At 52.2% G+C, this 22,238-nt stretch overlaps 3 protein-coding genes across 9 annotated transcripts in view; 2 read left to right on the forward strand and 1 right to left on the reverse strand.

Moving 5' to 3' along the window:
- NRBP1 (nuclear receptor binding protein 1) overlaps window positions 1–1,001 on the forward strand; it is a 40,425-nt gene extending 39,424 nt beyond the window's left edge. For both annotated transcript variants that reach the window (XM_030490473.1, XM_030490474.1), the window contains one exon: window positions 40–1,001. In XM_030490473.1, coding sequence (XP_030346333.1) covers window positions 40–138 — 99 coding nt within the window. In that variant the 3' untranslated portion in view covers window positions 139–1,001. The remainder of the gene's footprint in view (window positions 1–39) is intronic.
- KRTCAP3 (keratinocyte associated protein 3) lies at window positions 1,001–9,824 on the forward strand. Of its 4 annotated transcripts, XR_003991990.1 has the most exons (7): window positions 1,001–1,311; window positions 1,398–1,457; window positions 2,009–2,209; window positions 2,312–2,500; window positions 2,863–2,997; window positions 3,339–3,430; window positions 3,568–4,040. XR_003991990.1 is itself a non-coding variant. In XM_030490476.1 (6 exons), the coding sequence occupies exons 1-5, from the start codon at window positions 1,114–1,116 to the stop codon at window positions 3,420–3,422; spliced, it is 678 nt and encodes a 225-aa protein (XP_030346336.1). In that variant the 5' UTR covers window positions 1,001–1,113; the 3' UTR covers window positions 3,423–3,430; window positions 9,721–9,824. The 4 variants fall into 4 exon arrangements, 2 of the variants coding, with proteins under 2 accessions (XP_030346336.1, XP_030346335.1); XR_003991989.1 differs by having other exon boundaries at window positions 2,312–2,997; XM_030490476.1 differs by lacking the exons at window positions 2,312–2,500; window positions 3,568–4,040 and adding an exon at window positions 9,721–9,824.
- Window positions 4,293–22,238, reverse strand: part of IFT172 (intraflagellar transport 172) — a 33,815-nt gene continuing 15,869 nt past the window's right edge. The window contains exons 18-48 of one of the 3 annotated variants that reach the window (XR_003991988.1): window positions 21,956–22,063; window positions 21,365–21,449; window positions 20,941–21,033; window positions 20,535–20,612; window positions 19,864–20,112; window positions 19,063–19,141; window positions 18,521–18,641; window positions 17,990–18,134; window positions 17,826–17,915; window positions 17,303–17,400; window positions 16,302–16,437; window positions 16,106–16,222; window positions 15,350–15,492; window positions 14,566–14,659; window positions 14,263–14,327; window positions 13,955–14,135; window positions 13,329–13,438; window positions 12,735–12,864; window positions 12,027–12,125; window positions 11,595–11,704; window positions 11,073–11,154; window positions 10,679–10,765; window positions 10,355–10,471; window positions 9,776–9,886; window positions 8,868–8,987; window positions 8,128–8,223; window positions 7,459–7,518; window positions 6,559–6,657; window positions 6,080–6,233; window positions 4,748–4,857; window positions 4,293–4,470 (exon numbers count right to left, since the gene is read on the reverse strand). Coding sequence is in view for 2 of the 3 variants with exons in the window: in XM_030490469.1 (XP_030346329.1) it covers window positions 4,381–4,470; window positions 4,748–4,839; window positions 6,080–6,233; window positions 6,559–6,657; window positions 7,459–7,518; window positions 8,128–8,223; window positions 8,868–8,987; window positions 9,776–9,886; window positions 10,355–10,471; window positions 10,679–10,765; window positions 11,073–11,154; window positions 11,595–11,704; window positions 12,027–12,125; window positions 12,735–12,864; window positions 13,329–13,438; window positions 13,955–14,135; window positions 14,263–14,327; window positions 14,566–14,659; window positions 15,350–15,492; window positions 16,106–16,222; window positions 16,302–16,437; window positions 17,303–17,400; window positions 17,826–17,915; window positions 17,990–18,134; window positions 18,521–18,641; window positions 19,063–19,141; window positions 19,864–20,112; window positions 20,535–20,612; window positions 20,941–21,033; window positions 21,365–21,449; window positions 21,956–22,063 (3,439 nt within the window). In the remaining variant the exon portion in view is untranslated. The remainder of the gene's footprint in view (window positions 4,471–4,747; window positions 4,858–6,079; window positions 6,234–6,558; window positions 6,658–7,458; window positions 7,519–8,127; window positions 8,224–8,867; window positions 8,988–9,775; window positions 9,887–10,354; window positions 10,472–10,678; window positions 10,766–11,072; window positions 11,155–11,594; window positions 11,705–12,026; window positions 12,126–12,734; window positions 12,865–13,328; window positions 13,439–13,954; window positions 14,136–14,262; window positions 14,328–14,565; window positions 14,660–15,349; window positions 15,493–16,105; window positions 16,223–16,301; window positions 16,438–17,302; window positions 17,401–17,825; window positions 17,916–17,989; window positions 18,135–18,520; window positions 18,642–19,062; window positions 19,142–19,863; window positions 20,113–20,534; window positions 20,613–20,940; window positions 21,034–21,364; window positions 21,450–21,955; window positions 22,064–22,238) is intronic. The other 2 variants (XM_030490470.1, XM_030490469.1) reach the window with 2 other exon arrangements.

Below are 22,238 nucleotides of genomic sequence, written 5' to 3' on the forward strand. Positions count from 1 at the left end.
GGACTGGGCCAACCCCTCACTGTAGCTTGTTCTTCCCAGGCTGACCAGAGCAGACTTACCTGTTTACTTGAAGAAGCATTCAGCAAGTTCTACTACACCCGGAACGGAGCCCTGACGGCAGTGACGGTGTCATCTTAGCACCCCTCGGCGCCCAGGCGGCCAGTGCAGCTTTGTTGCCTGTGACCCCTTCTGTGTCTGTCCATCACTGTAGGGCATCAGCAAGACCCCAGCTGCAGTGCTTGGAAGCTCATCCTGCATGTGCCGTGGCTGGGCTCAGCGACAGTCCTCCCTGCCCGCCTATTAAAGGGGACTTTGCGCATCAGTATTATTTCCAGCCCTGTTTTTGTTGGGATTTTGCCAGGTGGTGCCGTGGAGCCGGGTCCTGGCTTTGGGGTGTTCTGTAGCCCCGTTCATGTGCATGGAGTTTGTTCTGTTTGAATTGTACAAAGTGTCTTTTGCACAGCACAGAAACGGTTTTTTCTTTTTTTTTTTTCTTTTTTTCTTTTTTCTTTTTTTTTTTTTTAATTTAAAGGTAAGCAGGGGTGAGCCCCTAAGCCCTGTCCCCCCCTGTCTCCCCCCCCCTCACCCACCACTCACTCCCCTCCTTCCCGGGCACAGGGAGCCAGGGGTGGCCGGGCTCCCCCAGCTCCCGCCTGGCGCTTTGCCTGCCTCTTCTGCTCCCATGGGCTGCACTTTGTTTACTCGTTTTGCACAGCCGCTCAGCCCTGCACTTGGGCATGCCCTGGACGTGCAGCGCTGCAGCCTGTGCCGACCCACACGGGGCCGCGTCCCCTGTACCTGCCCGGAGCCCGGCGTTGGCCCGTCCTCTCCTGCTCTCCCCGAGGCTGCGGGGGAGCCGGGGGAAAGCTGCAGCGCTGGGACCTGCTCCACGGGCCCCTCATTCCCCCCCGTCCCGGGTGCGCGGCGGGGCTGAGCCCGCGGTCCCGCTCCTGCATCTCATTTCTATCATTTCCTATTTTTAATAAACTGTTTTGTAAATACGCGAGTGCTGCCTCTTTCCGGCTCGTGGCGGGGGGAGGCGGGGCGGCCCCTGCCCTGCCCCGGGGCGGTGCCGGCAGCTCTCGGCGGGGCGGTGGAGCGGGTGCCGGTGCCATGGCCGGTGGTCGGTGGCTGATGGAGCCGCGGCGGTTGATGCGAGCCGGGCTGGGGCTCATCGTGCTGGGGCACGGCGGCCTGGCGCTGGGCGCCATCGTGCACGGCTCCGTTCTGCGCCATGTGGCCGGTACCAGCCGCGCCGTCACTCCCGCGTACGCGGTGGCCAACGTGGTGTCGGTGGTCTCGGGGCTGCTGGTGAGAGCGGCGGGGCCGGGCAGGGCCGGGCCGGGCTGGGAAGGGGGGAGCCGGCCCCGCGGTAAGCGCGGATCTCTTCCCCGCAGAGCATCGCCGCCGGTATTGTCGCCATCCTGGTGTCGCACAACCTGTCCCGGGCAGTGCTGGTGAGTGCGGGGCCGCGGGGGGCAGCAGACGGGGGAGATGAGGCGGGGAGCGGGTGCTCGGCGCGGCCCCAGCGCCCGCTGCAGCCGCTCCCCTGGACCTTGTCCCCGGCGGCTTCTTCCGCCTCGGCGGCTCAGCCCCGGGAGGGCGGCAGCAGCGAGGGCGGCACGAACGCTTCAGCCGGGAGGGTGAAGGTGCAGCCGGGGTCAGGCATCCCCCCGTGAGCTGCGTGCTGCTGGTGGGAGCCGGGCTTCTGCTGGGGCTCCTCAGCCAAAGGAAGGGGCTGCCTGGGGGCTCTGGGCTCACGGGAGCGGCAAAGGATGCGGAAGGTACAAAAGCCTCGTCCAAGGGCAGGGCTGAGCCGTGCTGGAACGTGCAGGAGGTTGCATGTGCGCTCTCAGCGCAAACGTCTGAGGGGTTCCCAGCACCCTGCTGCACTGCAGAGCGGCTGTGGAGGGCACCCCACAGCTCCCGTGCAGCAGCAGTGCTGAGCCCTGGCATGTCCCCCAGCTTTGGCCAGCCCCGATCTCACCTGTTCTTTTGCTGCTTGCAGCACTGGGCCCTCCTGAGCGTGTCCCTGCTGAACTGCCTCCTGTCCACAGCGTGCAGTGTGGGCCTGGCGGTGGCCATCGCCCTCACCGTTCACAGCCGGGGCATGCACCTTATCACCGGCTGCAACAGCTCTGCGCTGCCTGCTGACGCCCGTGCAGCCATAGCGACCAATGACTGTCCTTTCAACACCACTCGCATCTATGTGAGTCTGCAGGGCCACCAGGCACCCCTGCTCCTCCCAGTTCTTCCTGCCTCTGCTTCATCTTTGTTTCTTTCTCTCCCCTCTCTCCTTTCTTCTTCATAGAATCACAGGATGGTTTGGGTTGAAGGGACCTTAAAGCTTATCCAGTTCCAACCCCCTGCCGTGGGCAGGGACACCTTCCACTAGACCATGTTGCTTAATGCCCTATCCAGCCCGGCCTGGAACACTGCTGGGGATGGAGCATTTATCACTTCTTTGAGCAACCTGCGCCAGTGCCTCACCACCCTCACAGTAAAGAACTTCTTCCTTATATCTAACCTGAACTTCCCCTGTTTAAGTTTGAACCCATTACCTGTTGTCCTATCACTACAGTCCCTGATGAAGAGTCCCTCTCCAGCATCCTTGTAGGCCCCCTTCAGATACTGGAAGGCTGTTATGAGGTCTCCATGCAGCTTCTCTCTCCAGGCTGAACAGCCCCAACTTTCTCACTGCCTCTCCCATGTGCCCGCCCTTTCTCTGCCACTCTTTCTGTCTCCCTTTCTTTCTCCCTCTGCCCCCCTCCCTGCACAGCCTCTGCTCAGCTGCATGGGCTAGGCTGGGTGCAGTGGACCACGCAAGCCACCCTGTGGGACCTCCAACCCTCTGCTCCGCAGGACACAGCCCTGGCGCTCTGGTTCCCCTCCATGGTGCTGGCAGCCGCAGAAGCTGTGCTGTCTGGCAGGTGCTGTGTGGTAGCTCTGGTCTTCCGGGGCATTGGGCCCTGTGCACGCAGCTACACCAAAGAGCAGGTATGCACTATCCGTATGGACGGGTCTCCCTCCTCTGCCCCATCAGTGCTGCCCTTTTGCTGCATTATGAAGGTGCCGGGTTCTGTTGGGTCTGTGTTCCCATACAAGCAGGCAGTCAGCAATGGGAGGGAGGGAGTGTCAAGTTTGACCCTCTCCTAGCCAGCCTCGGAGACAGACTGGCATCCCCTCATCTTGGGTAGTTGCAGAGGGACCCTCCTCTTCATCCCTCTGATAACTAAGCCTGTTCTGTCCTGGCTGTCCTGAGTGAATGCTGTCCCCCAACCTGGCCCAGCCCTTCACACATCCCCTCTTTTTGTTTGGGTTCTTTTTCCTCTCACTAGCTGGCTGGACCAAGTACAGTGAAGGAGGGGCCCCCACGTGAGATGCAGCAGCTCCTGACAGGGCTGGCTGAGTCTTGTACCTAGCTGGAGAGGTAAGTGCAGTGCATAGGCTATGCCTGGGGTGATGGGAGGGCCCCTGAAATGCTTGTTTCCAAGTACATGCTCCAAACACCAGCCAGAGGTGTGATGCCTGGCCATGCAGCACTCACACACACTCTTTCACTCCCAGGTAGTGCTGCAGGAGTGCTGTGATCCAGTGAGGTGAAGTTGCACCTGCACCGTGCTCCTGCTCCTGGTCTAGGTGTGGGTAGGGTGGGCTGCAGGGGGTAAGGGGTCTGCCTTCCCCCCCAGCCCCACCACCCCATCTGGGACAGACCCTGCAGGTTCCAGACACAAGCTGCCCATGGTCACCAGGCAGCCTTTGCCCAGCAGGCGCTGTGCACCTTGGATGCTGTCCCCTTCTGTCCCCAAGCTGCAGGGCCCTTTGGAGCACGCTGAAGGCTCCATCGGTCTTTTACATGCAGTGATGGTGGCAGGCAGAGGTGCAACAGGCAGGGTCCTGGTGGCCCTGCTGCAGAGCAGGCAGGGTCAGCTTGCTGCACCTGTGCTCAGGCAGACCAAGGAATGGAAGATGAAGAATCCCTTTGTTGTGAGCCTCTGTTGTTTCCCTGAGTAAATAAACTTTTATACTGACTGCTCTAAGTTGCTTCCCAGGGGAGATGACTGCTGGGCCTCTGATGGAAGGACAATGCAGCTGGGATGAAAGCCCATCTCCGTGCTCACCCCCCACCCCCGCCAGGCACAGGCATGTAGGCAGGTCCCAGTGTGACCATCAGGGCAGAGGGTGCATGTGTAGCATAGCTAGGTTGAGGCTGAGACATGCATGTGTACAGGGTTACGGCCCTGTGCCCTGGGAGTTATCTGTGTTCCTGGGCTCTGCATCCCTTGACAAACAGGAGCACAGGAGGGTTAAGAGACATGTTTATTGAAGGTGGAAGTGGAGGGTGCCGAAAAACAGGACTGAAACCTGCCAAGGTCCAGCTCATTGGAAAGAGAAGTTGGTGCTCGGGAGTCCCCCACACCACTGGCTGAGGAACTTGAGCACATCTTGGCATGCAGGGCTGTGGGATGTCTGCAGAATGAAAGAGGCCTTGGCACTGGCAAGGGGACACTGCCATCACCCCCCACCCAAGGGCACCCCTGGGGGCTGACAGAGCTGCACAGGCAGGGCTGGCCCTGCCCCAGCGCCACACATAAGGTTAGTCCCCACCCAGCAGCATACAGGGAGGGTGCATTAAAAACTGCCCCAGTCAGCGTATCTTCACCCAGCGGGACAATGTTTTATTGTCAGCATGAGGAGTTGAACACCCTGCAGCCTGTCTCCCTGCCCCATGGGATGCCTGGCTCACCTTGACAGCCATCAGGAACTTGTTCCACGTGTCCTTGTTGGCTTCTCGGCCTGGCCGCTTGAAGTCTATCTTGTTTCTTAGCACAGGGTACCCTGGTCACACAGTGACACCTTCAGAAACAGAGACCCACAGCAGAGCTCTGCCTTGGGCACCCTTTCGCTCTCTGCCCTGGCCAGCTGGTGAGGGCTGCTCCCACAGGGCAGAGCAGAGGCACAATGCCATCTCTGGCTTTTAGAGACCAGAATGAGGGAGTGCCCACAGTGGCAGGGTCAAAGGAACACGAAGGCTGAGCTGTTCTCTGGCAAGGGCACCCAAGTGAGCATGTCAAATGATAGCATCCCACTTCCCAAACTTCAGAGCCAGATCCCTGTTGGTGGTGGCTCAGCCCTGCTCCCCCTTTCACTGAACCCACAGTCCTGCACCACAATCCCTTGCTGAAGTGTGCAAGTGGGGACAGTACTTGCTGGAATAGGCGGCTTTTGTGGAGTGAGAGCAAAGAGGGAGAGGAGCTGCATGTGCATGTGTGTGTCAGTGCTGGCCAGTCTGGCCAGTCTCCTACGCAGTGCTGTGCCAGACTAAGGGGTCACAGTGTCATAGAAACACAGAATGGTTGAGGTTGGAAGTGATCTCGGGTCTATATATGGCTCAATGCCCCTGCTTGAGCAGGGCCACCCACAGCCAGTTGTCTAGGACCATGTCCAGATGGCTTTCAGTTATCTCCAAGTATGGAAATCCCACAACCTCTGTGCAATATGTTCCAGTGCTCTGTCACCCTCACAGTAAAAAATCATAGAATTCCAGGCTGGAAGGAACCTCAAGGATCATCTGGTCCAACCTTTCTAGGCAAAGCATGAGCTAGACTAGATGTCCCAGCACCCTGTCCAGTCAAATCTTAAGTGTCCAATGTTGGGGAGTCCACCACTTCCCATTATTCCAATGGCTGATTGTTCTCATTGTTAAAAACTTTCCTCGTGTCCAAGAGGAAAATCTTCCCAGGAGTAACTTGTGCCCATCACCTCTCATCTTTCTCATGTGGCTCCTTGTAAAAAGGGAGTCTCAATCTTCTTTGTAACCACCCTTTAAGTACTGGAACGTGGGGATAAGGTCACCCCGAGCCTTCTTTTCTCAAGGCTGAACAAACCCAGTTAGCCCTTCCTCACACAGCAGGGTCCTTCCATCTCCTCCAGCAGAACAGGTCCCCACAGCCCCACAATCTCCCTCTTCCTCTTCCAGCAACTCCCTCCCAGACCTCCTCCCCGCCCCGCAACATGTTCCCACTCCTTGCATGTCACCGTATTCCCTTCCATATGTGTGAGCTGGGCTGGAGCTTACCTGTAAGCACACAGGGCAGGGAACGCACCCCTGTGTTTGCTGCCACCAAAGAGGCTTCATAGGTGTCCCGCTCATCCTGCGGCAGTACCTGCTCCAGCCCCTGGTCCATGGACATGGTGAGCACCCAGTCCCTGACCTCCTCCCGCTTCTCCTCCTGCGGGGCAGAGGAGATACTGCATGCTGTGCCACCGTCCGGGGGCTGCTCTGCGTAGCGCTAGCGAGAGCAGCACACACACCGTGTATTTGGGGGATGAGTGTATCCATTTATACTGGGGGGGAGCATAAGAAAGAGTGTGTGTGTGCATGTGTGTGTGTACTGGGGCTGCATGTGTTTGGGAGCAGGCAGCGGGCAGGGGGGCAGCACTGAGTACATTTCCATCTCCTATAGTGACGGCTGTCCCAGCCTTGCCCCTGTTCAGAGAGGGCCCTGGAAGCAGCATCACTGTTAATGGGAGCTGAGGAAGGCAGATGACACTCACAGGCACGTGCTGTTGGGCTGGAAGTGGCACTTCAAAGGGAATGTCTGTGTTTCGGAAATCAGAGTGGTCCAGAGAATCCAGGTTCCCATCTTCAATAGCCTGAGAAGGGAGAAGTGGCAGAGCACTAGGCAATGCCATCCTTGGTGTTCACAGAATGATCTACATTGGGAGGATGGCATTACTGACGCCCCATCTATGAGTGCTGTGGTGACTGGGCCCTCCTGGGAGGTGGCATTTATGGCCACCCTCTGCAGTGTCACAGAACATGTGCCCCTGAAACACTGTACTACTCAAACTTGCCAGGTGGCCTTGAAGAAGGGAAAGATGAAATGGGGAGATTTTTTTATCCCCAGCAGCTGCTGACAGCACTTGAAAGACTCGTACTGTAAAGTCTGACAGCTTCTGGGGTTTGGTGTTTTCTGGTGACCAATCTGCTAGTCAAGGAAGGAGCTGACTGGCATGGGGGACTCCTGAGTTTGCATCACAGTGGCTAAAACATGCCCTCCACCCCTCGGGTAATTTCTTTCCCTTGGAACAACTTGGATGAGATCATTCTGAAAGCTGTAATGGCACCTGCAGCCATGAAGACTACTGGCCTAAACTGTCAGGACAATTTACTCCTTGCTGCAGCATGCATGCATGGTAGCATTGGCACGCACAGGGTGACACAGTTAGGGCTGCTCAGATGCCCTGCATGGCAAGTCCTTCCACAGCTACTGTAGGGGGTGCACACACTGAATGCTGAGCAGCATTCAGGGTTCTTCACCAGCACCAGCTCAAACATGTGCTGCCACATTTGAGCCTCAGGAGTACCCTGGCCAGGTTGAGGGTCCATTGTTGTCTAATGTCCTACAGCCCATTTTAAGTAGGATAGCCCTCCCTCCAGCAGATTATACGCACATCTGAGAGGTCCAGGAAGTGGTTCAGGAAGATGAACGCCATGTTCTCCCAGTTGACTGCCTAGTACAGAGAGGAACCCAAAGTGAGACCAGGCAGCTTATCTTCACAGCCACAACTGTCCTGCCTGAGCGATGGCTAGGATATGGTTCTGTTTGTGCTACAACATCCCGCTTGCAGCACAGGTAAGGAGAAGGAGAGTGCACATTGCAGCTCACTGTCCCTGAGTACCGCTTCACAGGTGACCACTGGGACAACCAGTCTATAAGATGGAGTCAGGTGTTATTGCACAGCCAGCATCAGACTGAGAACATGTTGCTGTGCTTCCTGTGTGTCACTGCACCTCAGGAGTGAGGGAACACTTGGGTTACTCAGAGCAAACCAAAGCAGTTTGGAGCCTTGCATCTATGGCTAACAGAGCCACGCAATATAGTGTGGCCTCTGGTCGACAGTTCATGTCCCCTTGCTAGGTGAGGTCTGCCCTCCCTAGCAGTTTTACCTACTGCCAAAATGCAAAGGCTGGGAAGCTGTTAGAGGAAAGGCCTTCAATGCATAAGTCTGGCTACTGGTTTATCCATGCAGGTAGGGGAGGACAAGGGCAGATAAAGTTGAGAAACCCTGAGCCCAGGGTCCTCCACCTCCTTAGCTGCTCTCGTGGCAGACAGCTCTTACCTTGGCAGCTATTCCAGCTTCATAGAACGCCTTGTCTGCAGGGAGCAGCTCAGTGTGGCGCAGCAGGGAAATGGACAGCTTGGCAGCCACTGTGTCCTGCAGACACAGAGGCCAGTAAAGCCACAGCATTCAGCATGGAAAAATGAGGTTGGATGAGATCATGCTGCCCCAGACTCATGGCAGGGACTTTGCACCCACGTATTCCCAATATGTAACAAACAAAGGTTGAAATGTCAGTCCTGACCCTAAGTACCCTTACTATGTGAACACACAGGAGGATGTCACCTGAAGATTAAATTCTTCTGTTTTACAAAACCTTGCTATTTTTTACTGGAAGCCAAACTCAAACTCCCACATCCTGCATAACAGTGACTCATGGCCCAGGACAGCTGAAGAGGAAGCAATGCCTCACCTGGGAAGACCAGATTTTTGTGTGATCCCTAAATTTCTACTAGTGCCTCTGTTCTCACAAGCGATGGCAAGCATATGGACCAGCTTCCCACTGGTTTACATCTCAGCCTCAGTGGCTGGAGGCCGGTGCCACTATAAGGAGTCTAGACTATCTCCAGTTCCACCTGCTAGTGGTGGGCTCCCAGATGGCTGCAGTCCCATTCTCATACATTCATAATGTGTAAGTGATGAAGTGGAACAGCAAACCATGGATAACCCTGAACCTGCATGTGCCCACAGTGTTCTCCACTCAGGGTGGTGATTTGGCAAAGGAACTTCAAAAACCTTACCAGTTGCTTCACACCTTGAGCAGCGGAGCGGGTGGCGTAGTAGTGAGAGATCAGCAGCATCGTTTCAAACTCTTCATGTGCTGGAGTGTTTGCTTCACTTGACTTTACTATGTTTTCACACTGAAGAAGCGAAAAGGAGAATGATTGACAACATGAGAGCATAAGGGCACTCTTCATCCCTTTGAATCCAGGGAAAAGTTGGGAGAGAAGGATCTGAAATATCCAGGCACCTCTGGGGACTAGGAAAGGGCTGGGCCTTGCGTCCTCTGAGTCCTACAGAGTGCTGAAGGGAGGAGGCTGTGGGAGACAGGGAGAACCAACAGCGCTGCAACAAGAGACAGCACTGGAAGCAGGGGTGAGTTCGGATGGACAAGGGATTTTGTTTGTGCCAGAGGTGGGTATTTGTGGGACAGAAACAGAGAAGAGGCAATCATGGGCTCTGGCTGAGGCATTTTGGGACAGGGAAGAAGGAGTAGAAGGCTCTAAGCATCACTGGGGAGATGGGGAGGACTCTTATTTTCCACACTCAGTAGTTCTCTGCTTTCCCCAGTTCCTTGCTCATCCAGGCTGCCAAATACGGGTGTAAGACAAAAAGTGGACACGTTGTGATAGGCTCCCTATCACACCGTAGCAGCAACACAGAGAGCTCCACAAGGGCCAATGTCCAGACCCACTTCTAGGATTTGGCCTTGAGTGCAGGGTCATCTTCACTGACTTCTCCTACCCAGCCATGTCCACTTCACAGGATCCTGTTCTACTGTCCACATTGTCACCTCTTTCCCTTTGGCTTGTGTTCTACAAATACTGCCCATGTCACCTGGTTAACAACTGGTTCTTCTTTCTCCCTTGCTAGGAGCCACCAGGATGTTGGAGGTTAACAGTCAGTGGTGGCCATGGCTCACACTCACCAGGCTGAAGAGAACATCACGCAGGTCAGCCCAGCTGGAGTAGGCCTCAGCACAATTCATGCCAGATGCATTCACCATCTCCAGAAAGAGACGCTTGTAAATGTTGAAATTCTGCAACAAAAAGGAGAGAAATCTTGAGAGAGCCTGATGGGGAGTCAGCGAGTGTCCGGAGCTGGAGGGGACAGGCTGAGGGAATGGCAGCTCCTGCAGCAGCACTGATGCAGATTGCTGGTTGCAAGGGGTGCTGCAGGATAAGGTAGGGAAACAGGGAAGAATGCTTCCTCCAGCCAGTGCTCTCAGAGAAGCAAACATGGTTCCTTTTGGATTTGGTAGTTAAGGTGTTCAAACAAAACACAAATACTCAGCTCCCTCCTGCTTCTTCCCTCTGGAGAACATAACAGGAGATTGCCTTTAGTCCTCTAGCTGAAGGCCCTCTGGTGAGAACACACAGCAGGGTTGAAGTGGCTTGGACATGCTGAACACCTTGCAATCCCAGTTCTGGACTGTAAGCCTGACTCACACAGCAGATCATAGCACACCCTGGCAACTCACATGAGGATGTCATGGTGTCTTCATTACCTGTGGATTGGCAGGTGCTCCATGGTGGACATACAAGCTCAAGGCTTTGTCCGCGCTGCCCTCCCGGATGAGGTGGCTTGCATACAGAGCTATATACTTGTGTAAGACTTTATAGTTCTGGAGAAGACGCACAGAAAGCAGTAGCATGAGATTCATCAACTGAACATTTGTCACTCAGTGGGGACAGTTTCAGATGTGTGCACACTCCCATACACCTGAGCCCCAAAGGGCAAGACCAAGTAATCAGAGACAGACTGCACAGCAGACCTGGTTTTGCTTTGGGCCCCTCCTTGACACCCTCCAAGGGCTCACACAGGCACTCACCTGCTTAGCTGCAACCTCCAGGCACTTCTCCCATTGCTCCTGTTCTGCATACAGATCCAAAGCAGCTATGACATCTATTCCCACCAGCTAGGGATGAAAACAACTATAAACTCACTGTGTAGGCAAGGTTTCCTACTAGCATCAAGGCAGGCATCAGCCCACCCGGGTCTTTTCGTCACATGCACATAGTCCCTCCCCCTCTATCGTATGGAAGCACAGAGCCAGTGTGACCCATTTGGCATGCAGATACCATGACTCACAGGCGCATACAGACCCCTCACCTATGGGCATATTCAGGCAAAAACTCCATTGGAAAAGCCCTAAGGATCTGCAGGGCTTTTCCTGACAGATCCTGACATCACTCCCTAGCTTGTGAGACATCCCAAATACTTACTGAATCTACCTTTCCTTGGTTCTTTAAATACTCCTTGTAACGCTGATCCACATACTCCTCTGACCTACCGGGCACAAAAAAACTTAATAGGCAGCAAGATTAGTAAGTGTCTTGCATCAGTGGAGATGCTGGGTTCAACTTTGTCTGCTATGGGAAAAAGAAGACTTATAGCTGTGCCATGTCTCTCTGGGCTGCTGCTGGGAGCTTAGGTAGAAGGGGGCAGAAAGGGTCTAGGCAACTCTTTGCAATACAATGTGTGAAGGAAGTGCATGCATAGGATTATGACAAGGGAAGGGAAGATAGGGATAGGGATCGGACAAAAGGGGATAACGATTTCCATGGGATGTGTGGTGTCAGAAAGGTAAACGGCTTGAGAACGGCAGCTGTGGAGAATGGGCCCTGTTGAGCCTGGGAAGGCCACTGCGAAGAGAAATCAGGGAACCTGGGGGCAGCAGGACAAGGGATCATCTGGGGCTGGGAGAGGGAGCAGGAAGAGTATAATTTGAGAAGTTCAGGGCGTACCTGGGGTCTAACTCCTTGGCCACATGCTTAGCTTTGCTCCATTCATCCCCTTCAATGAAGGCATCAATAGCTTCTTGGATGAGGTCTAAGCTGAGGTAGAGTTCAGCTGCCTGCAGGGCCAGAGACAGTCTCATGGAAGATGAAATCCCCAATGGCACCCTACAGCCCAGCACACAGCAACAACAGAAAGTCTCTTCCCAAAAGATAACCTCCCTTCTCTGCTTCCTGCCTCCTCCCAAGGTCCATCTATCTCCCACTATTCCAGGACTTGATCCCCTCCTTCCTTCTCCTTGAAGACTGTACTGCCTGACTCTGGATAGAGCCATCCACCCATTACCCCAGGATGTGACTTGGCCTCCTTCCCTTGGGTGGAGCTCTCCCTTCCTATGTCACTGCTTCTTCAGTAGTCTGGGGGCAGAAGCCAGCCCTCACCTCACTGTATTTCTTCATGGCCACCAGCTGAGGAGCCACAGTCCGTGCCACCTGCATGCTCTGTGACCGACCCAAGAATTTAATGGCCAACTCGGCAGCCTGTGAAGAGAAATTGTCAGTAACACAAGTGATAAAAGCTGTTCAAAGAGGGATGAAGCTGGGAAGAGCTCAATCCTAGCTAAAAGACTGAAAGTTAGAGGTGCTTGAACTATGGGTGAAGGGGGAAAGAAATGAGAGCACACTCCAGCAATTCAGAGCAGTGAAGCCCAGCTGCTTTCACACATGGGAGAAGATCAGACAAGGACATAATTGTTATTGAAGTCTGTACAAGGGCAACAGTATGAGTGAAGAGTACGAACAAGAACACATCCCAAAGGCTGGTGAACGTTGACCATAAGAAGAAGAAAGGGTGCTCATCTAGTCAAGGGCTAAGTCATAAACTCCAGCTCTTCGGTGCAGAGATGTGGGCACAAGGATGCTGGCACGCTGCTGGAAGTGGTGCCAGAGCAAGGATGTCAGTGCAGTGCAGGATAAGCACACAGTCCATAATGTCTCAAGAGAATGGCCATAAAGGCTTTCAGACCCTGCAGTCACTGGAGCCTGCAGATCCTCTCTTGTGCCCTGCAGTGACTGAGTTATCTCTGGGATGCACTACAGGTTGTAGGAGACAACAGAGCAGATGAAGGGAACCATAGCTCCTATCTGTACCTTCAGCAAGCACTTCTCCATCAGGGCACTGTTGCTGGGATCCCGCACCTTCAGATAGCAGTCCACTGCCCTGGCATGTTCCCCAGCCTGCTCCCACTCCCGTGCCTGGTCCAGCAGCCCTTCTGTTCCACTGTAGGGAGGAATGCAGACTGTGAGAAAGATTGGGATGCTGCCACAGAGATCCTGTACACAGTGTGTAGGGCATGGGCAGGGAGGTGCACAGCAGTGCTAAGACAGGGACCTCAGAGGGAGCTGAGCATGTGACAAGGAATGCACACAGCCAAGGCTGAGGAGAGAACTGATAAAGGACCCTGGGGAGATGCATCTGCAGTACAGGAGACCTTGGAGATCTGTAAGTGGTAAGAAGACATCTGGGAAACCTTGGACGGCAAGAATAAGCCTGGAGTCTCCCAGAGCAGGGAGGAAAGATGTTAGGAAACCTATGCAGCAAGAAGTCCTGAGTCCTCAAAAAGGAAACAACTGAATGTCAGGGATCCCATAAGGCTATGTCTGTAAGGCATCAGCACAATGGCCTAGTGAAAGAGTTCCCTGTAGTGAAACTGTTCCCTGTAGCCTGACCACGGCATTCCTTACTTGGAGCCCTTCTTGACAGCCTCCCTGCTGCACTCCTCCTGTAACTCTTCTAGCAAACTAGGCACGTATTCCTTGCAGATCCTCAGAGCCTTGCTCCACATGCCAGCTTCCTGCACAAGCACAACAGGGAGGAGAAATTTTCACCAGTTCACCAGGATCCCCCACTCCTGGCATCACGTAACACATCTAGCCTCTCGTATCATCTTGCCACTGGAAGAAACAACCACAGCAGCATAACCAATTCTTTCCTCCCCCCAAAATGGCACCGGTGCCTATCCATTCACCCAAGTTACCTCAGAGGAAAGTGCTCATCCATCCTAGCTACCTCTGTGGAATGGGCACTTAGTCTCCAAATGCACATACTTGTGCTACCCCTAAGAGCCATCCATATTCTGGTAGGATCTTTCCTCCTAGAGCTGTGAGGGAGCTAAGTTATGTTGTGAAATCTCTACCAGTTCAGTCTTCTAAGAATAGGCCAAAATTAAGTTCCACTAGGAACCACTGAAATGGTTTCTCTTTGGCTACTAAGCTGACAGGGAGAGCTGGGAGATGGATTTCACTCCTCCATCCAAATTGGGTTCTTGTCCAGTGAGGAAGGCAATAATGTTGCTACAGACTACGCTCACCTTGTAGTACTTTACAGCCAGCTCAGGTCTCTGTGCTCTCAAGAGGAAGGCCTCTGCTTTCTGGAACTCTCTCTGCTCAAAAGCAAAACGTGCCTGTCCCACAAGCACATCAGCCACACTGTCTGGGTCATAAGCCTCAGCCACACGCTGTGCAGCATCCCAGTTCTGGTTATGCACAAACCTAGGGGAATCAACATGAGATGTAACAAGACAGATGGCAAGGAGCAGCCCAGTGCTGGAGAAACAATCAGGCTGGTATCATACAGTGAGAGGAGATGCAACAGGCCAGGATGGGGAAGGATACATACATCAGCACTGCCTCCTTGGGTTTACCAGCTTTAATAAATTCTGCTTCAGCCTCTTCAAATTTGCCCTAGGAGAAAGGAAAGAATTTGCTTGCATACCTTCCTGTCCTGATACCATTGCATGACCTCCTCTACTCACCATGAGGCAGAGAGGATTTATGAAACAAAGATATGTGTAATTGTGGAGCCTTTTGGGTGAGTAGTGACTGCAGCCATAAAAGTGCCTGCTGCAGCAGCCCTTAAGGACAACTGTTCAATTACCTGAGTGACCAGAGAACTCCCACCTATTCCAGAGGGTAAAATTACCTCATCTTCTAGGAACATGGCATATTTCAAGTGTATTTCAGGCATCTTCTGCTTCATGGAGAGGCGCGCGAGTTCAAAAGCAAATTCAAAGACCCTGAAATGAAAGAGAAAATGGAGTGAGAGCAGGGCTATGTGCTGTGAGTGCTTACCTTCATCACCAGCAAGACAACAGCAAGAAATTAAGTAGAGCACAAGACAGTGGGAGAGGAGAACAGGGAATGCAAAAGGTCCCAAATGAATGGGCAATGCCCATTCCTCTAGAGAACAGCAGCTTTTAGAGCCCTCACTAAGGAAATTCAGCTCCTGCACACTTGCTATTACTGACAGAGGCCCTCGGTTCAACCCTAAGGGAAGGTCAAAAGACTCCCTCAGAGCCTAGCAATGTGGGAGAGCTAGGGAAGAGCAGCAGTGAATGGCAGTGCAGTTGGATGGCTGGCCTGGTGCAGAGTAGGGCACAACTCTTCTGGCAAGCAATTAACTTGAGTACAGTGACATGAGGAAAACCTCCTCCTGTGTTCAGAGGCTCTCTCATGGACCTCCTGCTGAGGTTAGAGGGTAAACTGCTTTTGCCTGCCCAGCTCTGACTTGACATCTGAGAGACTAACAGGTGGACAGAAAGCGGGATGAGTTAAGGAAAAGGAATGCCTGTGTGAAGAAGTGGGGTGGGAAGACATGCCATATCCTGGACCTGTAACTATCACGTGCATACAGTTATCTTGGGCCACCCCTTTTTTCTCAGGTCAGGCAGCTGGGAGAGAGGTGCTGGGCTGATGGACCTGCTTACCCGCTGTTTACTGCATGATCAATGGCCATCTCCAGAAGTCCAAATTTACTGAGGAGTTTCACAGCTGCCTCTCCACCCAGGCTCTTTGCCCACATATAGGCCACTTGTTTATAGGAGTTGGCTCCCCCATGTGCCTTGGCCACCTATCCAAAGCAAAGAAAGCAGAACAGCCTAATGAATCCATTTTGTCTTCAGTGGGCTGAGCCAGGACTCCCCTTTCACATGATGCCTGTCATCATGAGGGAGCACCAAAACCAACTGTTCTCTCCTGAGGAACCCTTCTGTAGCCACCACTGGACTAGGGAGAGTGAGATAAAGGCTTATATGGCAGAGTAGAAAAGAGACTGCTGCCTCCTCAGCATGGCCCACGCTACTATTAGGTCAGCAGAAGTGAGCACTGGAAATCTGTGTCCACACTGGAGGGGAGGGGTATTGGGGGTGGGTTGAGGGCTGCTACAGAGTGGCTATGGGTAGAGCAATACTTCTGAGGTACAACACGGTGCAGCAGTTAGGAGCAGAGCAGCAACTGGAGGAAGGCAGTCCTGCAGAGCTGCTAGGGGTCAAGCCCTGCTTTTGGGGTGCAATGCTGCAGAGAGCAGGCATAAGGGCCTTCAGTGCTGTGCCACATGCTGAAGCTAGGTAGTGTATGCCAAGTGTTCAAATTTTGCAGTGAACAGAGACAGAGCAGTTCCTACCAGGATCCTGCAGTCAAAGCCTGATCCTTGCACAGTGGAATAGCTGTGAAATGATTGTTACCCTGTAAGCTTCTTCCCACATGTCATTCACTCTGTACATGTTTACTGCAGCCTTCCAGTCCTTAGCTTCTAGGTAGTGATACTCAGCCTCCTGTAAGTGTCCCTCTGCCTCCAGCTCCTGCAATTAGAGACAATGAGTTAGGGACACTCTTGCCCCTGCTTGGCCTCGTCAATCCCCTGCCATGAGATGCACTCACCTTGCCCAGGTGTAGGTGAGTGTCACTGAGTAGGTTCTTGTGGTACTTGGCTACTAGGCAAACCATCTCATGATACATCTTACAGTTCTTGTACATGGCAATGGCCAAATCAGGTTCATTCACAGTGATATACAGCCTGGGAACACAAGCACATTCAATAGCTCAGTGAGGACATGACCAGTCCCTGCAATTTCTGGGTCCTGCCCAGCTGGAGCAAGGTCCTGGGCACACTGCTAAAAGGCATGGCTGGTGTGCTGCATGACTGTGGTGGGCTAGAAGGCTTAACACTGCTCAGATAGAACCCTTCTTTTTGCCACCATCAGCTGCAGTAGGGTAAAGTTATTCCCTCTGTTCACACTTGTCACCCTGAGCTCTAACTTGGAGGGAACCTCTGGGCTTCTGTGACCTCTTCTCATCTTGGCCTCCAGCATGAACCTGTCAGTCCCGTTGGAATAGTAACATGGCAATGTCAGCTCAGCTGAATCATACAGGCCATCCAAAAGATTAAATCTAATGTGACCTCACCGGCCCCCTTTCATGTAGTGGGCATCCTTGAAATCAGGTATCATAGCATCAGATACACAGCTGTGTTTGACCCTGTATCTGCTAACCTTATTGTGTTGTTATTAAGCTAGAACTGACAACATTAGTAACCTGGATAGGAAATGCTACACTTTTCATATCATCAGCTGACCATGACAGGTCAGATGTAGCACTCTGCAGTGGGAAAAAGCCTTGCCATGTTTCCTCTACTACATGAGACAGCTGCACCTCACCTGAACCTCCTTTCTGTCCTGGTGGACAAAGATGCATTAACAGTCAGTGACTTCTCTTCCTTTGAACTCTGAAATATTAGCTCTAGGTCTCCACATACAGAGAAAGTACCTCTGACCTTTCCAACCCCCAGTTCCAAACTCTGCTCCCGCCAGGAGTGCTCTACTCCTCGCTAGAGCCATTTTTTCAGGGCTCAGTCTTGGACTAGTACCAAGGAAGATGCTCACCTCTCTGCTTCTTTGTACTTGCCCTGCTTCTCCATCTCCTGGGCCTGGGTTATATAGAGCACAGACACATCTTCCTGACTCATACACTTGACTGCCAGCTGCCAAAAGGAACACACATGGGAGAAACTACAGCACACTGCACAGCAATTTCTTCCTACATGGTGGTGAAGAAGGTGGTGAAAACCAATTTCCTTCCCATTACAAACAGGCATACATGCTGTATGCTCTGCAGAGAATGGGCAGTCATTTGTCACTGTGATCAAAGCACACAGGACCAACCCCCTTGGAGAGGGCTTTTGGTGCCACAGGTGCACCCACATGAGGCTGCTGAAGTAAAGAACACACAGGCAGGATGTTAATACCAGGAACTGATTTCTTGGTGACTACTGGATGGCCTCACATTCATCCTTTGGGAAGAGTGCTTGTTGATCAGGTGTTGGTGCACAAGGCACCACTACCTCCCAATGAAAGGCATCTCACCAAGTGGGGTGAGGTCACCAGAAGCTTTGACTTCTGACTCTACCTTGTGAGCCTGTTCCCAGAGCCCAGCCTGTGTGTACATGTCAATGGCATCCTTGGTCTGGTCTCCTTTGATGTACAGCTCCTCTGCAACCTGCAGGGAAATGACCACACTCAGAAGTCCTAAGGGACACACAAAGCATCAACGATTGTGGTCTGTGACCTCACCTGATACTCCTGTAAAGCCGCATAGTGCTGGGCAATTTTGGGGTAATATTTGGCTGCTGTCTCTTTGTCCTGCAAGTCCAAAATGTAGATGGCCTTCTTCCACTGCCGGGCTCCCAAGGCTGCTTCAATGGCCTTAATTGAGCACCTAGCATTAAAATCAGAACTCTTTACAGCCAGCCAACAGCCAATCTCCTCCAGCTGAGTTAAGCCAAGGAGACCAAAGTGGTCTGCTGCTTAATTCTTCTTCCTGGGTTAGAGCAGCAAAAAGGATCTGAGTAACTGGCAAAGCTAAGGGGAAAGAATGAAGAACTAGAACAGCAGGAAAGAGTAATCAGGGCTGAAAGACCTTGGGAGAGATGCAGGAAGACATCCATAGTGCCATAGGGGCCAGCAGAGACTGCACATAAGCACCGATGGCACTGGCAAAGCGGGGTTGAGGGAGCTTACTCAGGCAAAACGCTCTGCTGATTTAAGCAAATCCTATCAACTTCATAACATGCTACTGGTTATACATCCACCACCTGTCCCCACCTGGCTTCAATATAATGGTTAATAGCAGCATCCAGCTGTTTCTGCTGCACCAGATGGTCTCCCCAGGCCTCCTCCAGCTTCACAACTTCCCCGGGAAATGCCAGGCGAGCCAGCTCCACTGCTGTAAGGGGACATGAGAGCTGTGGTGTTGAATCCATCAAGTAAGCAGAGCTGTGAGGCAAATAATAGGGCTTGGATGTCGCACAGTGGGAGTGGAATGGTGATTGTCTAATCCACTCCAGCCCCAATGGGCTACTCAGCAATCCGGACCCTGTGGAGAACTGGACCAAATCCATGCTGGTGCAGTGAGCATGATCTAGGCCTTGGGAACAGGATCAGCATGATCTAGGCCTTGCTATTCTGGGACTGTGCGTGTAGGTACAACTATGTGAAAATACATACATTGAATGAGATGATACGTGGAAACTACAGAGCATCTAGGCATCTCTGGGCTCCAGGGCAATAGTTTATGTTGCCACCAGGCCAGAGTACTTGGCTCCTGGTGGGGATGGATGGGGGGAGGAACATGTTTAGCACAGTACCTTTCAGAAAAGCACTGCCCTTGCAATAGCACTCCAGAGCCCTCCGTGAGTTCCCAACCTTCTCAAGCAGGTCTCCAGCCTAATGACAAATACAAGCTGCCAGTTTCCAGAGGCACTATCTCCCCACACCACAACGTACCCTACCAGTCCCAAGTACAGAGCTTGTCAGTCCTGCCACACAGACTGCTCTATTAGCTATGCCTTCCCCACTAACCAAGAACATGATCGTAAAGGGAACTTGTAGGAAAGACTGCATGTGCTGAGAACACTGCTCTCTCTGCTGATCAACATACCCAAAGTGTTTCTCTGGGGCACCATCTCCTAACAAGATAAGAGTTTTTGAGACAACCTCCCTTCTCTGCACAGTGGCTGGTGCAGCAACAGCCTCTCTATGACCATGGCCCTAATGTGACAGATTAAAAAATGGTTACCCATTTTTTGTGTTATTAGACACAGAGAACAATCGCTTCCATTCTCTGTGATATTCAGGGTTCTACAGATTGTCTCATAACCCTCTCTGTTCTTTTTCCTTAGCTTTTCCATTTAGAGTATCCTATTTTCGCAAAGGCCTCCTTGACTATTACTGAACTCAGCTGATGTTGCCGATGAGTTGGAATCTTCTTCCCAGCTAGTTCTAGACCTCATCCATGTATAATGCATGCAGTTAGGATTTCCTCCCAATTATCAACACAGAATTACCTCTGCTACTTTCCAGCTCAGTCCCCCTGTATCTCACAGATGCAGAGGATGGGTAAGAGCTTTGATACGACTACGAAGAAAGCCCAGTGGGGTGCCACTCACCTGTTCATACAGTTCACCTCTGATCAGTGCCATGGAGACCTTATTGATGATATCCCCATTGGTAAGAAGCTCATCCCTGCTCATGGCCAGGCGTGCTGCTTTGGCTGGCAGCCCTGCCCGCAGGTATAAGCTGATGGCTGCCAGGTAGTCGCCCTGTCCCTCTTGGACCTCCCCAGCCTTCTCTTCCTGCTGGGTATCCAGCAGCCACTGGTAGTAATCCCGACGCAACTTATCCAGCATTGGGTGCCCCTGTTGAGAAATGCAGCATTGGTTGACTTAGGCAAGGCAAGATGTTGTCCTGCTCATCCTGCAACCTCTGAACAGCTAGCTGATGGCACCAGACCTCTTGCTGTCCAGTTAGCACAAACCACAATGACAACCCTGTGTACTACTGCATCACCTTTCTTTTTTGAAGCCCCAGATACTCCTAAACCAATTTCAGTAGCTTTTCTCCCTCACTATTCACCAAGGTCCATACTCACATCAGTGCAACCTTCCCTTCTGCTTGGAGCCTCTCCAAGCGGAAGTGAGGCAGGTGGAGAGAACCCAGTCTGGAGAGAACCAGAATCCTGATAGGGCAGGTGGAGAGAACCCAGACCTTGAATGGACTCCCAACCAGAAGACTTCTCAAGCAAGCCCAGCCCACAGTCCAGTGCAACTGTATTCCATACCTTGGCCTCAGCAACCACAATGCATTCATCCCACATGTGCAGCTCCTGGTACATGTCCATGGCCTCCTCTGTGGCATTCTGTGTCAGAGAGCAAAGTGTCAACCTGAAGGCTCCATTTAGCAGGCACATTGCCATTGAGCTCTCATAGAGGGCAGGGTTAGGTGTGCCGAGAACACTTGAAAAGGTGTACCATCTCCTTTACAAAGATATATATCCTCCTTTACCCTTTTTATGCACCTCAGGGCAATCCTACACCTTGAAACAAGAAATACCCTCTTCTGTTTCAAGGAAAAAACTCTTCTCCCAGGAATGAACAATCTCTTCGTTTTCCCTTTCACACCAGGGCACAAACCTCCCTGCCCAGAAATAAATGATGCCTTTTCTGCTCCTTGTTCCTTTTACTCACTTGCTCCAGGAAGATCATTTCTGCCAGCTTGTAGTTCTTGTCTAGCATGGCCAAGCGGGCTCGCACCAGATAATGGTCTGTACCATCCCCACCCTGCAGACAACATCAATTAGCTCACTCAGTTTGCTGAGTGAAAGAATGGGCTCTGGAATGATATAAGGGAGGTGATTGCAGGTGGGGTCTGTGTAATTACAGAAACAAAAGAAGACAGATGAGAATCATAGAAGTGACAGGACAGGAGCAGCATAGAATGACTAGCCAGAAGAGGGACCTGGCAGGCATGGATGAAGGATTATGTCAGCAGTTTCTATACAACTAAGTACTGGTCTGTAGTAGGATACTGACGAGCATGGACACAGAAGACAATGTGTATGCAAGTGTTTACAGGAAAGCAACTGCCCTGCACAACAGAAGTTTGACTTACATGCTCTTGAGCTGCCTGGTCAGCAATGGTACTGGTTTCATGCAGAAATTGAGCCTTTGCCATGTTGCCCAGAGCTGCAAAGCACCTGGAAAGAGCACAGCAGTTAGTCAATAAGTGGGCTTTGTTGCACACTTTTAGTCCCAGAGAAGAAAATCAGAACCTGGGCAGCAGACCCAGCTCTGCAAACTGGAGAGGTGGGGTAGCCCTGCTTCAAGAGAAGGATTTTGGCAAGATCCATGTTAAAATGTGCCCCTAGCCCTGCTCCACGGGAGAAGCCACAAACATGACCAGGGCTCCTGCTTCACTTCACCAGGCTTCAGAGATGCACTGAGCTTGTCCATGTCTGCCAGCTCCCTGAAGCCTCGCTATATACTGCATTTGGTTGCCATGAGCAAAAATTTATGCTACAGAGTGATGTCCTCCTGACCTCAGTTCTAGCATTACTGTCTAGGATGAAAGGGCAAAGTCATTGCCTGAAAGAAAGAACACTTAATTCTCCAGTACAGTGAATATTCCAGAACCATAGTTTCTCTGAGGGATTCAGCAAAGAGAGTGTTTTAGCCTTAAAGATGTTATAGCTTCTTTTTGTACCTCTTTGCAATGTGCAGCTGTCTAGCTTCCAAAGCCAGTCTGCTTAGAGTCTTCCACATGGCTTCAGTCTCTGCAGACATTTCCAGTGTCTCCAAAAATGCTGTAGCCCTTGAGACAGAGAGATTTGCAGACTTTCAGTAGCAGAATAGAAGAGCTCTCTGAGGAAAGTCCTAGGCTGAGACAGGAGTTTCCTAGCAAGAGTTACACTGAAAACAAAGCAAGTTGGGTGTGACCAGTTCTGAAAAGGACTGTTTAACGCAGGGCTTGACATATCACGGAAAAA

The sequence above is a fragment of the Strigops habroptila genome, chromosome 6, assembly GCF_004027225.2.
Source record: "Strigops habroptila isolate Jane chromosome 6, bStrHab1.2.pri, whole genome shotgun sequence".
Taxonomy (NCBI): domain Eukaryota; kingdom Metazoa; phylum Chordata; class Aves; order Psittaciformes; family Psittacidae; genus Strigops; species Strigops habroptila.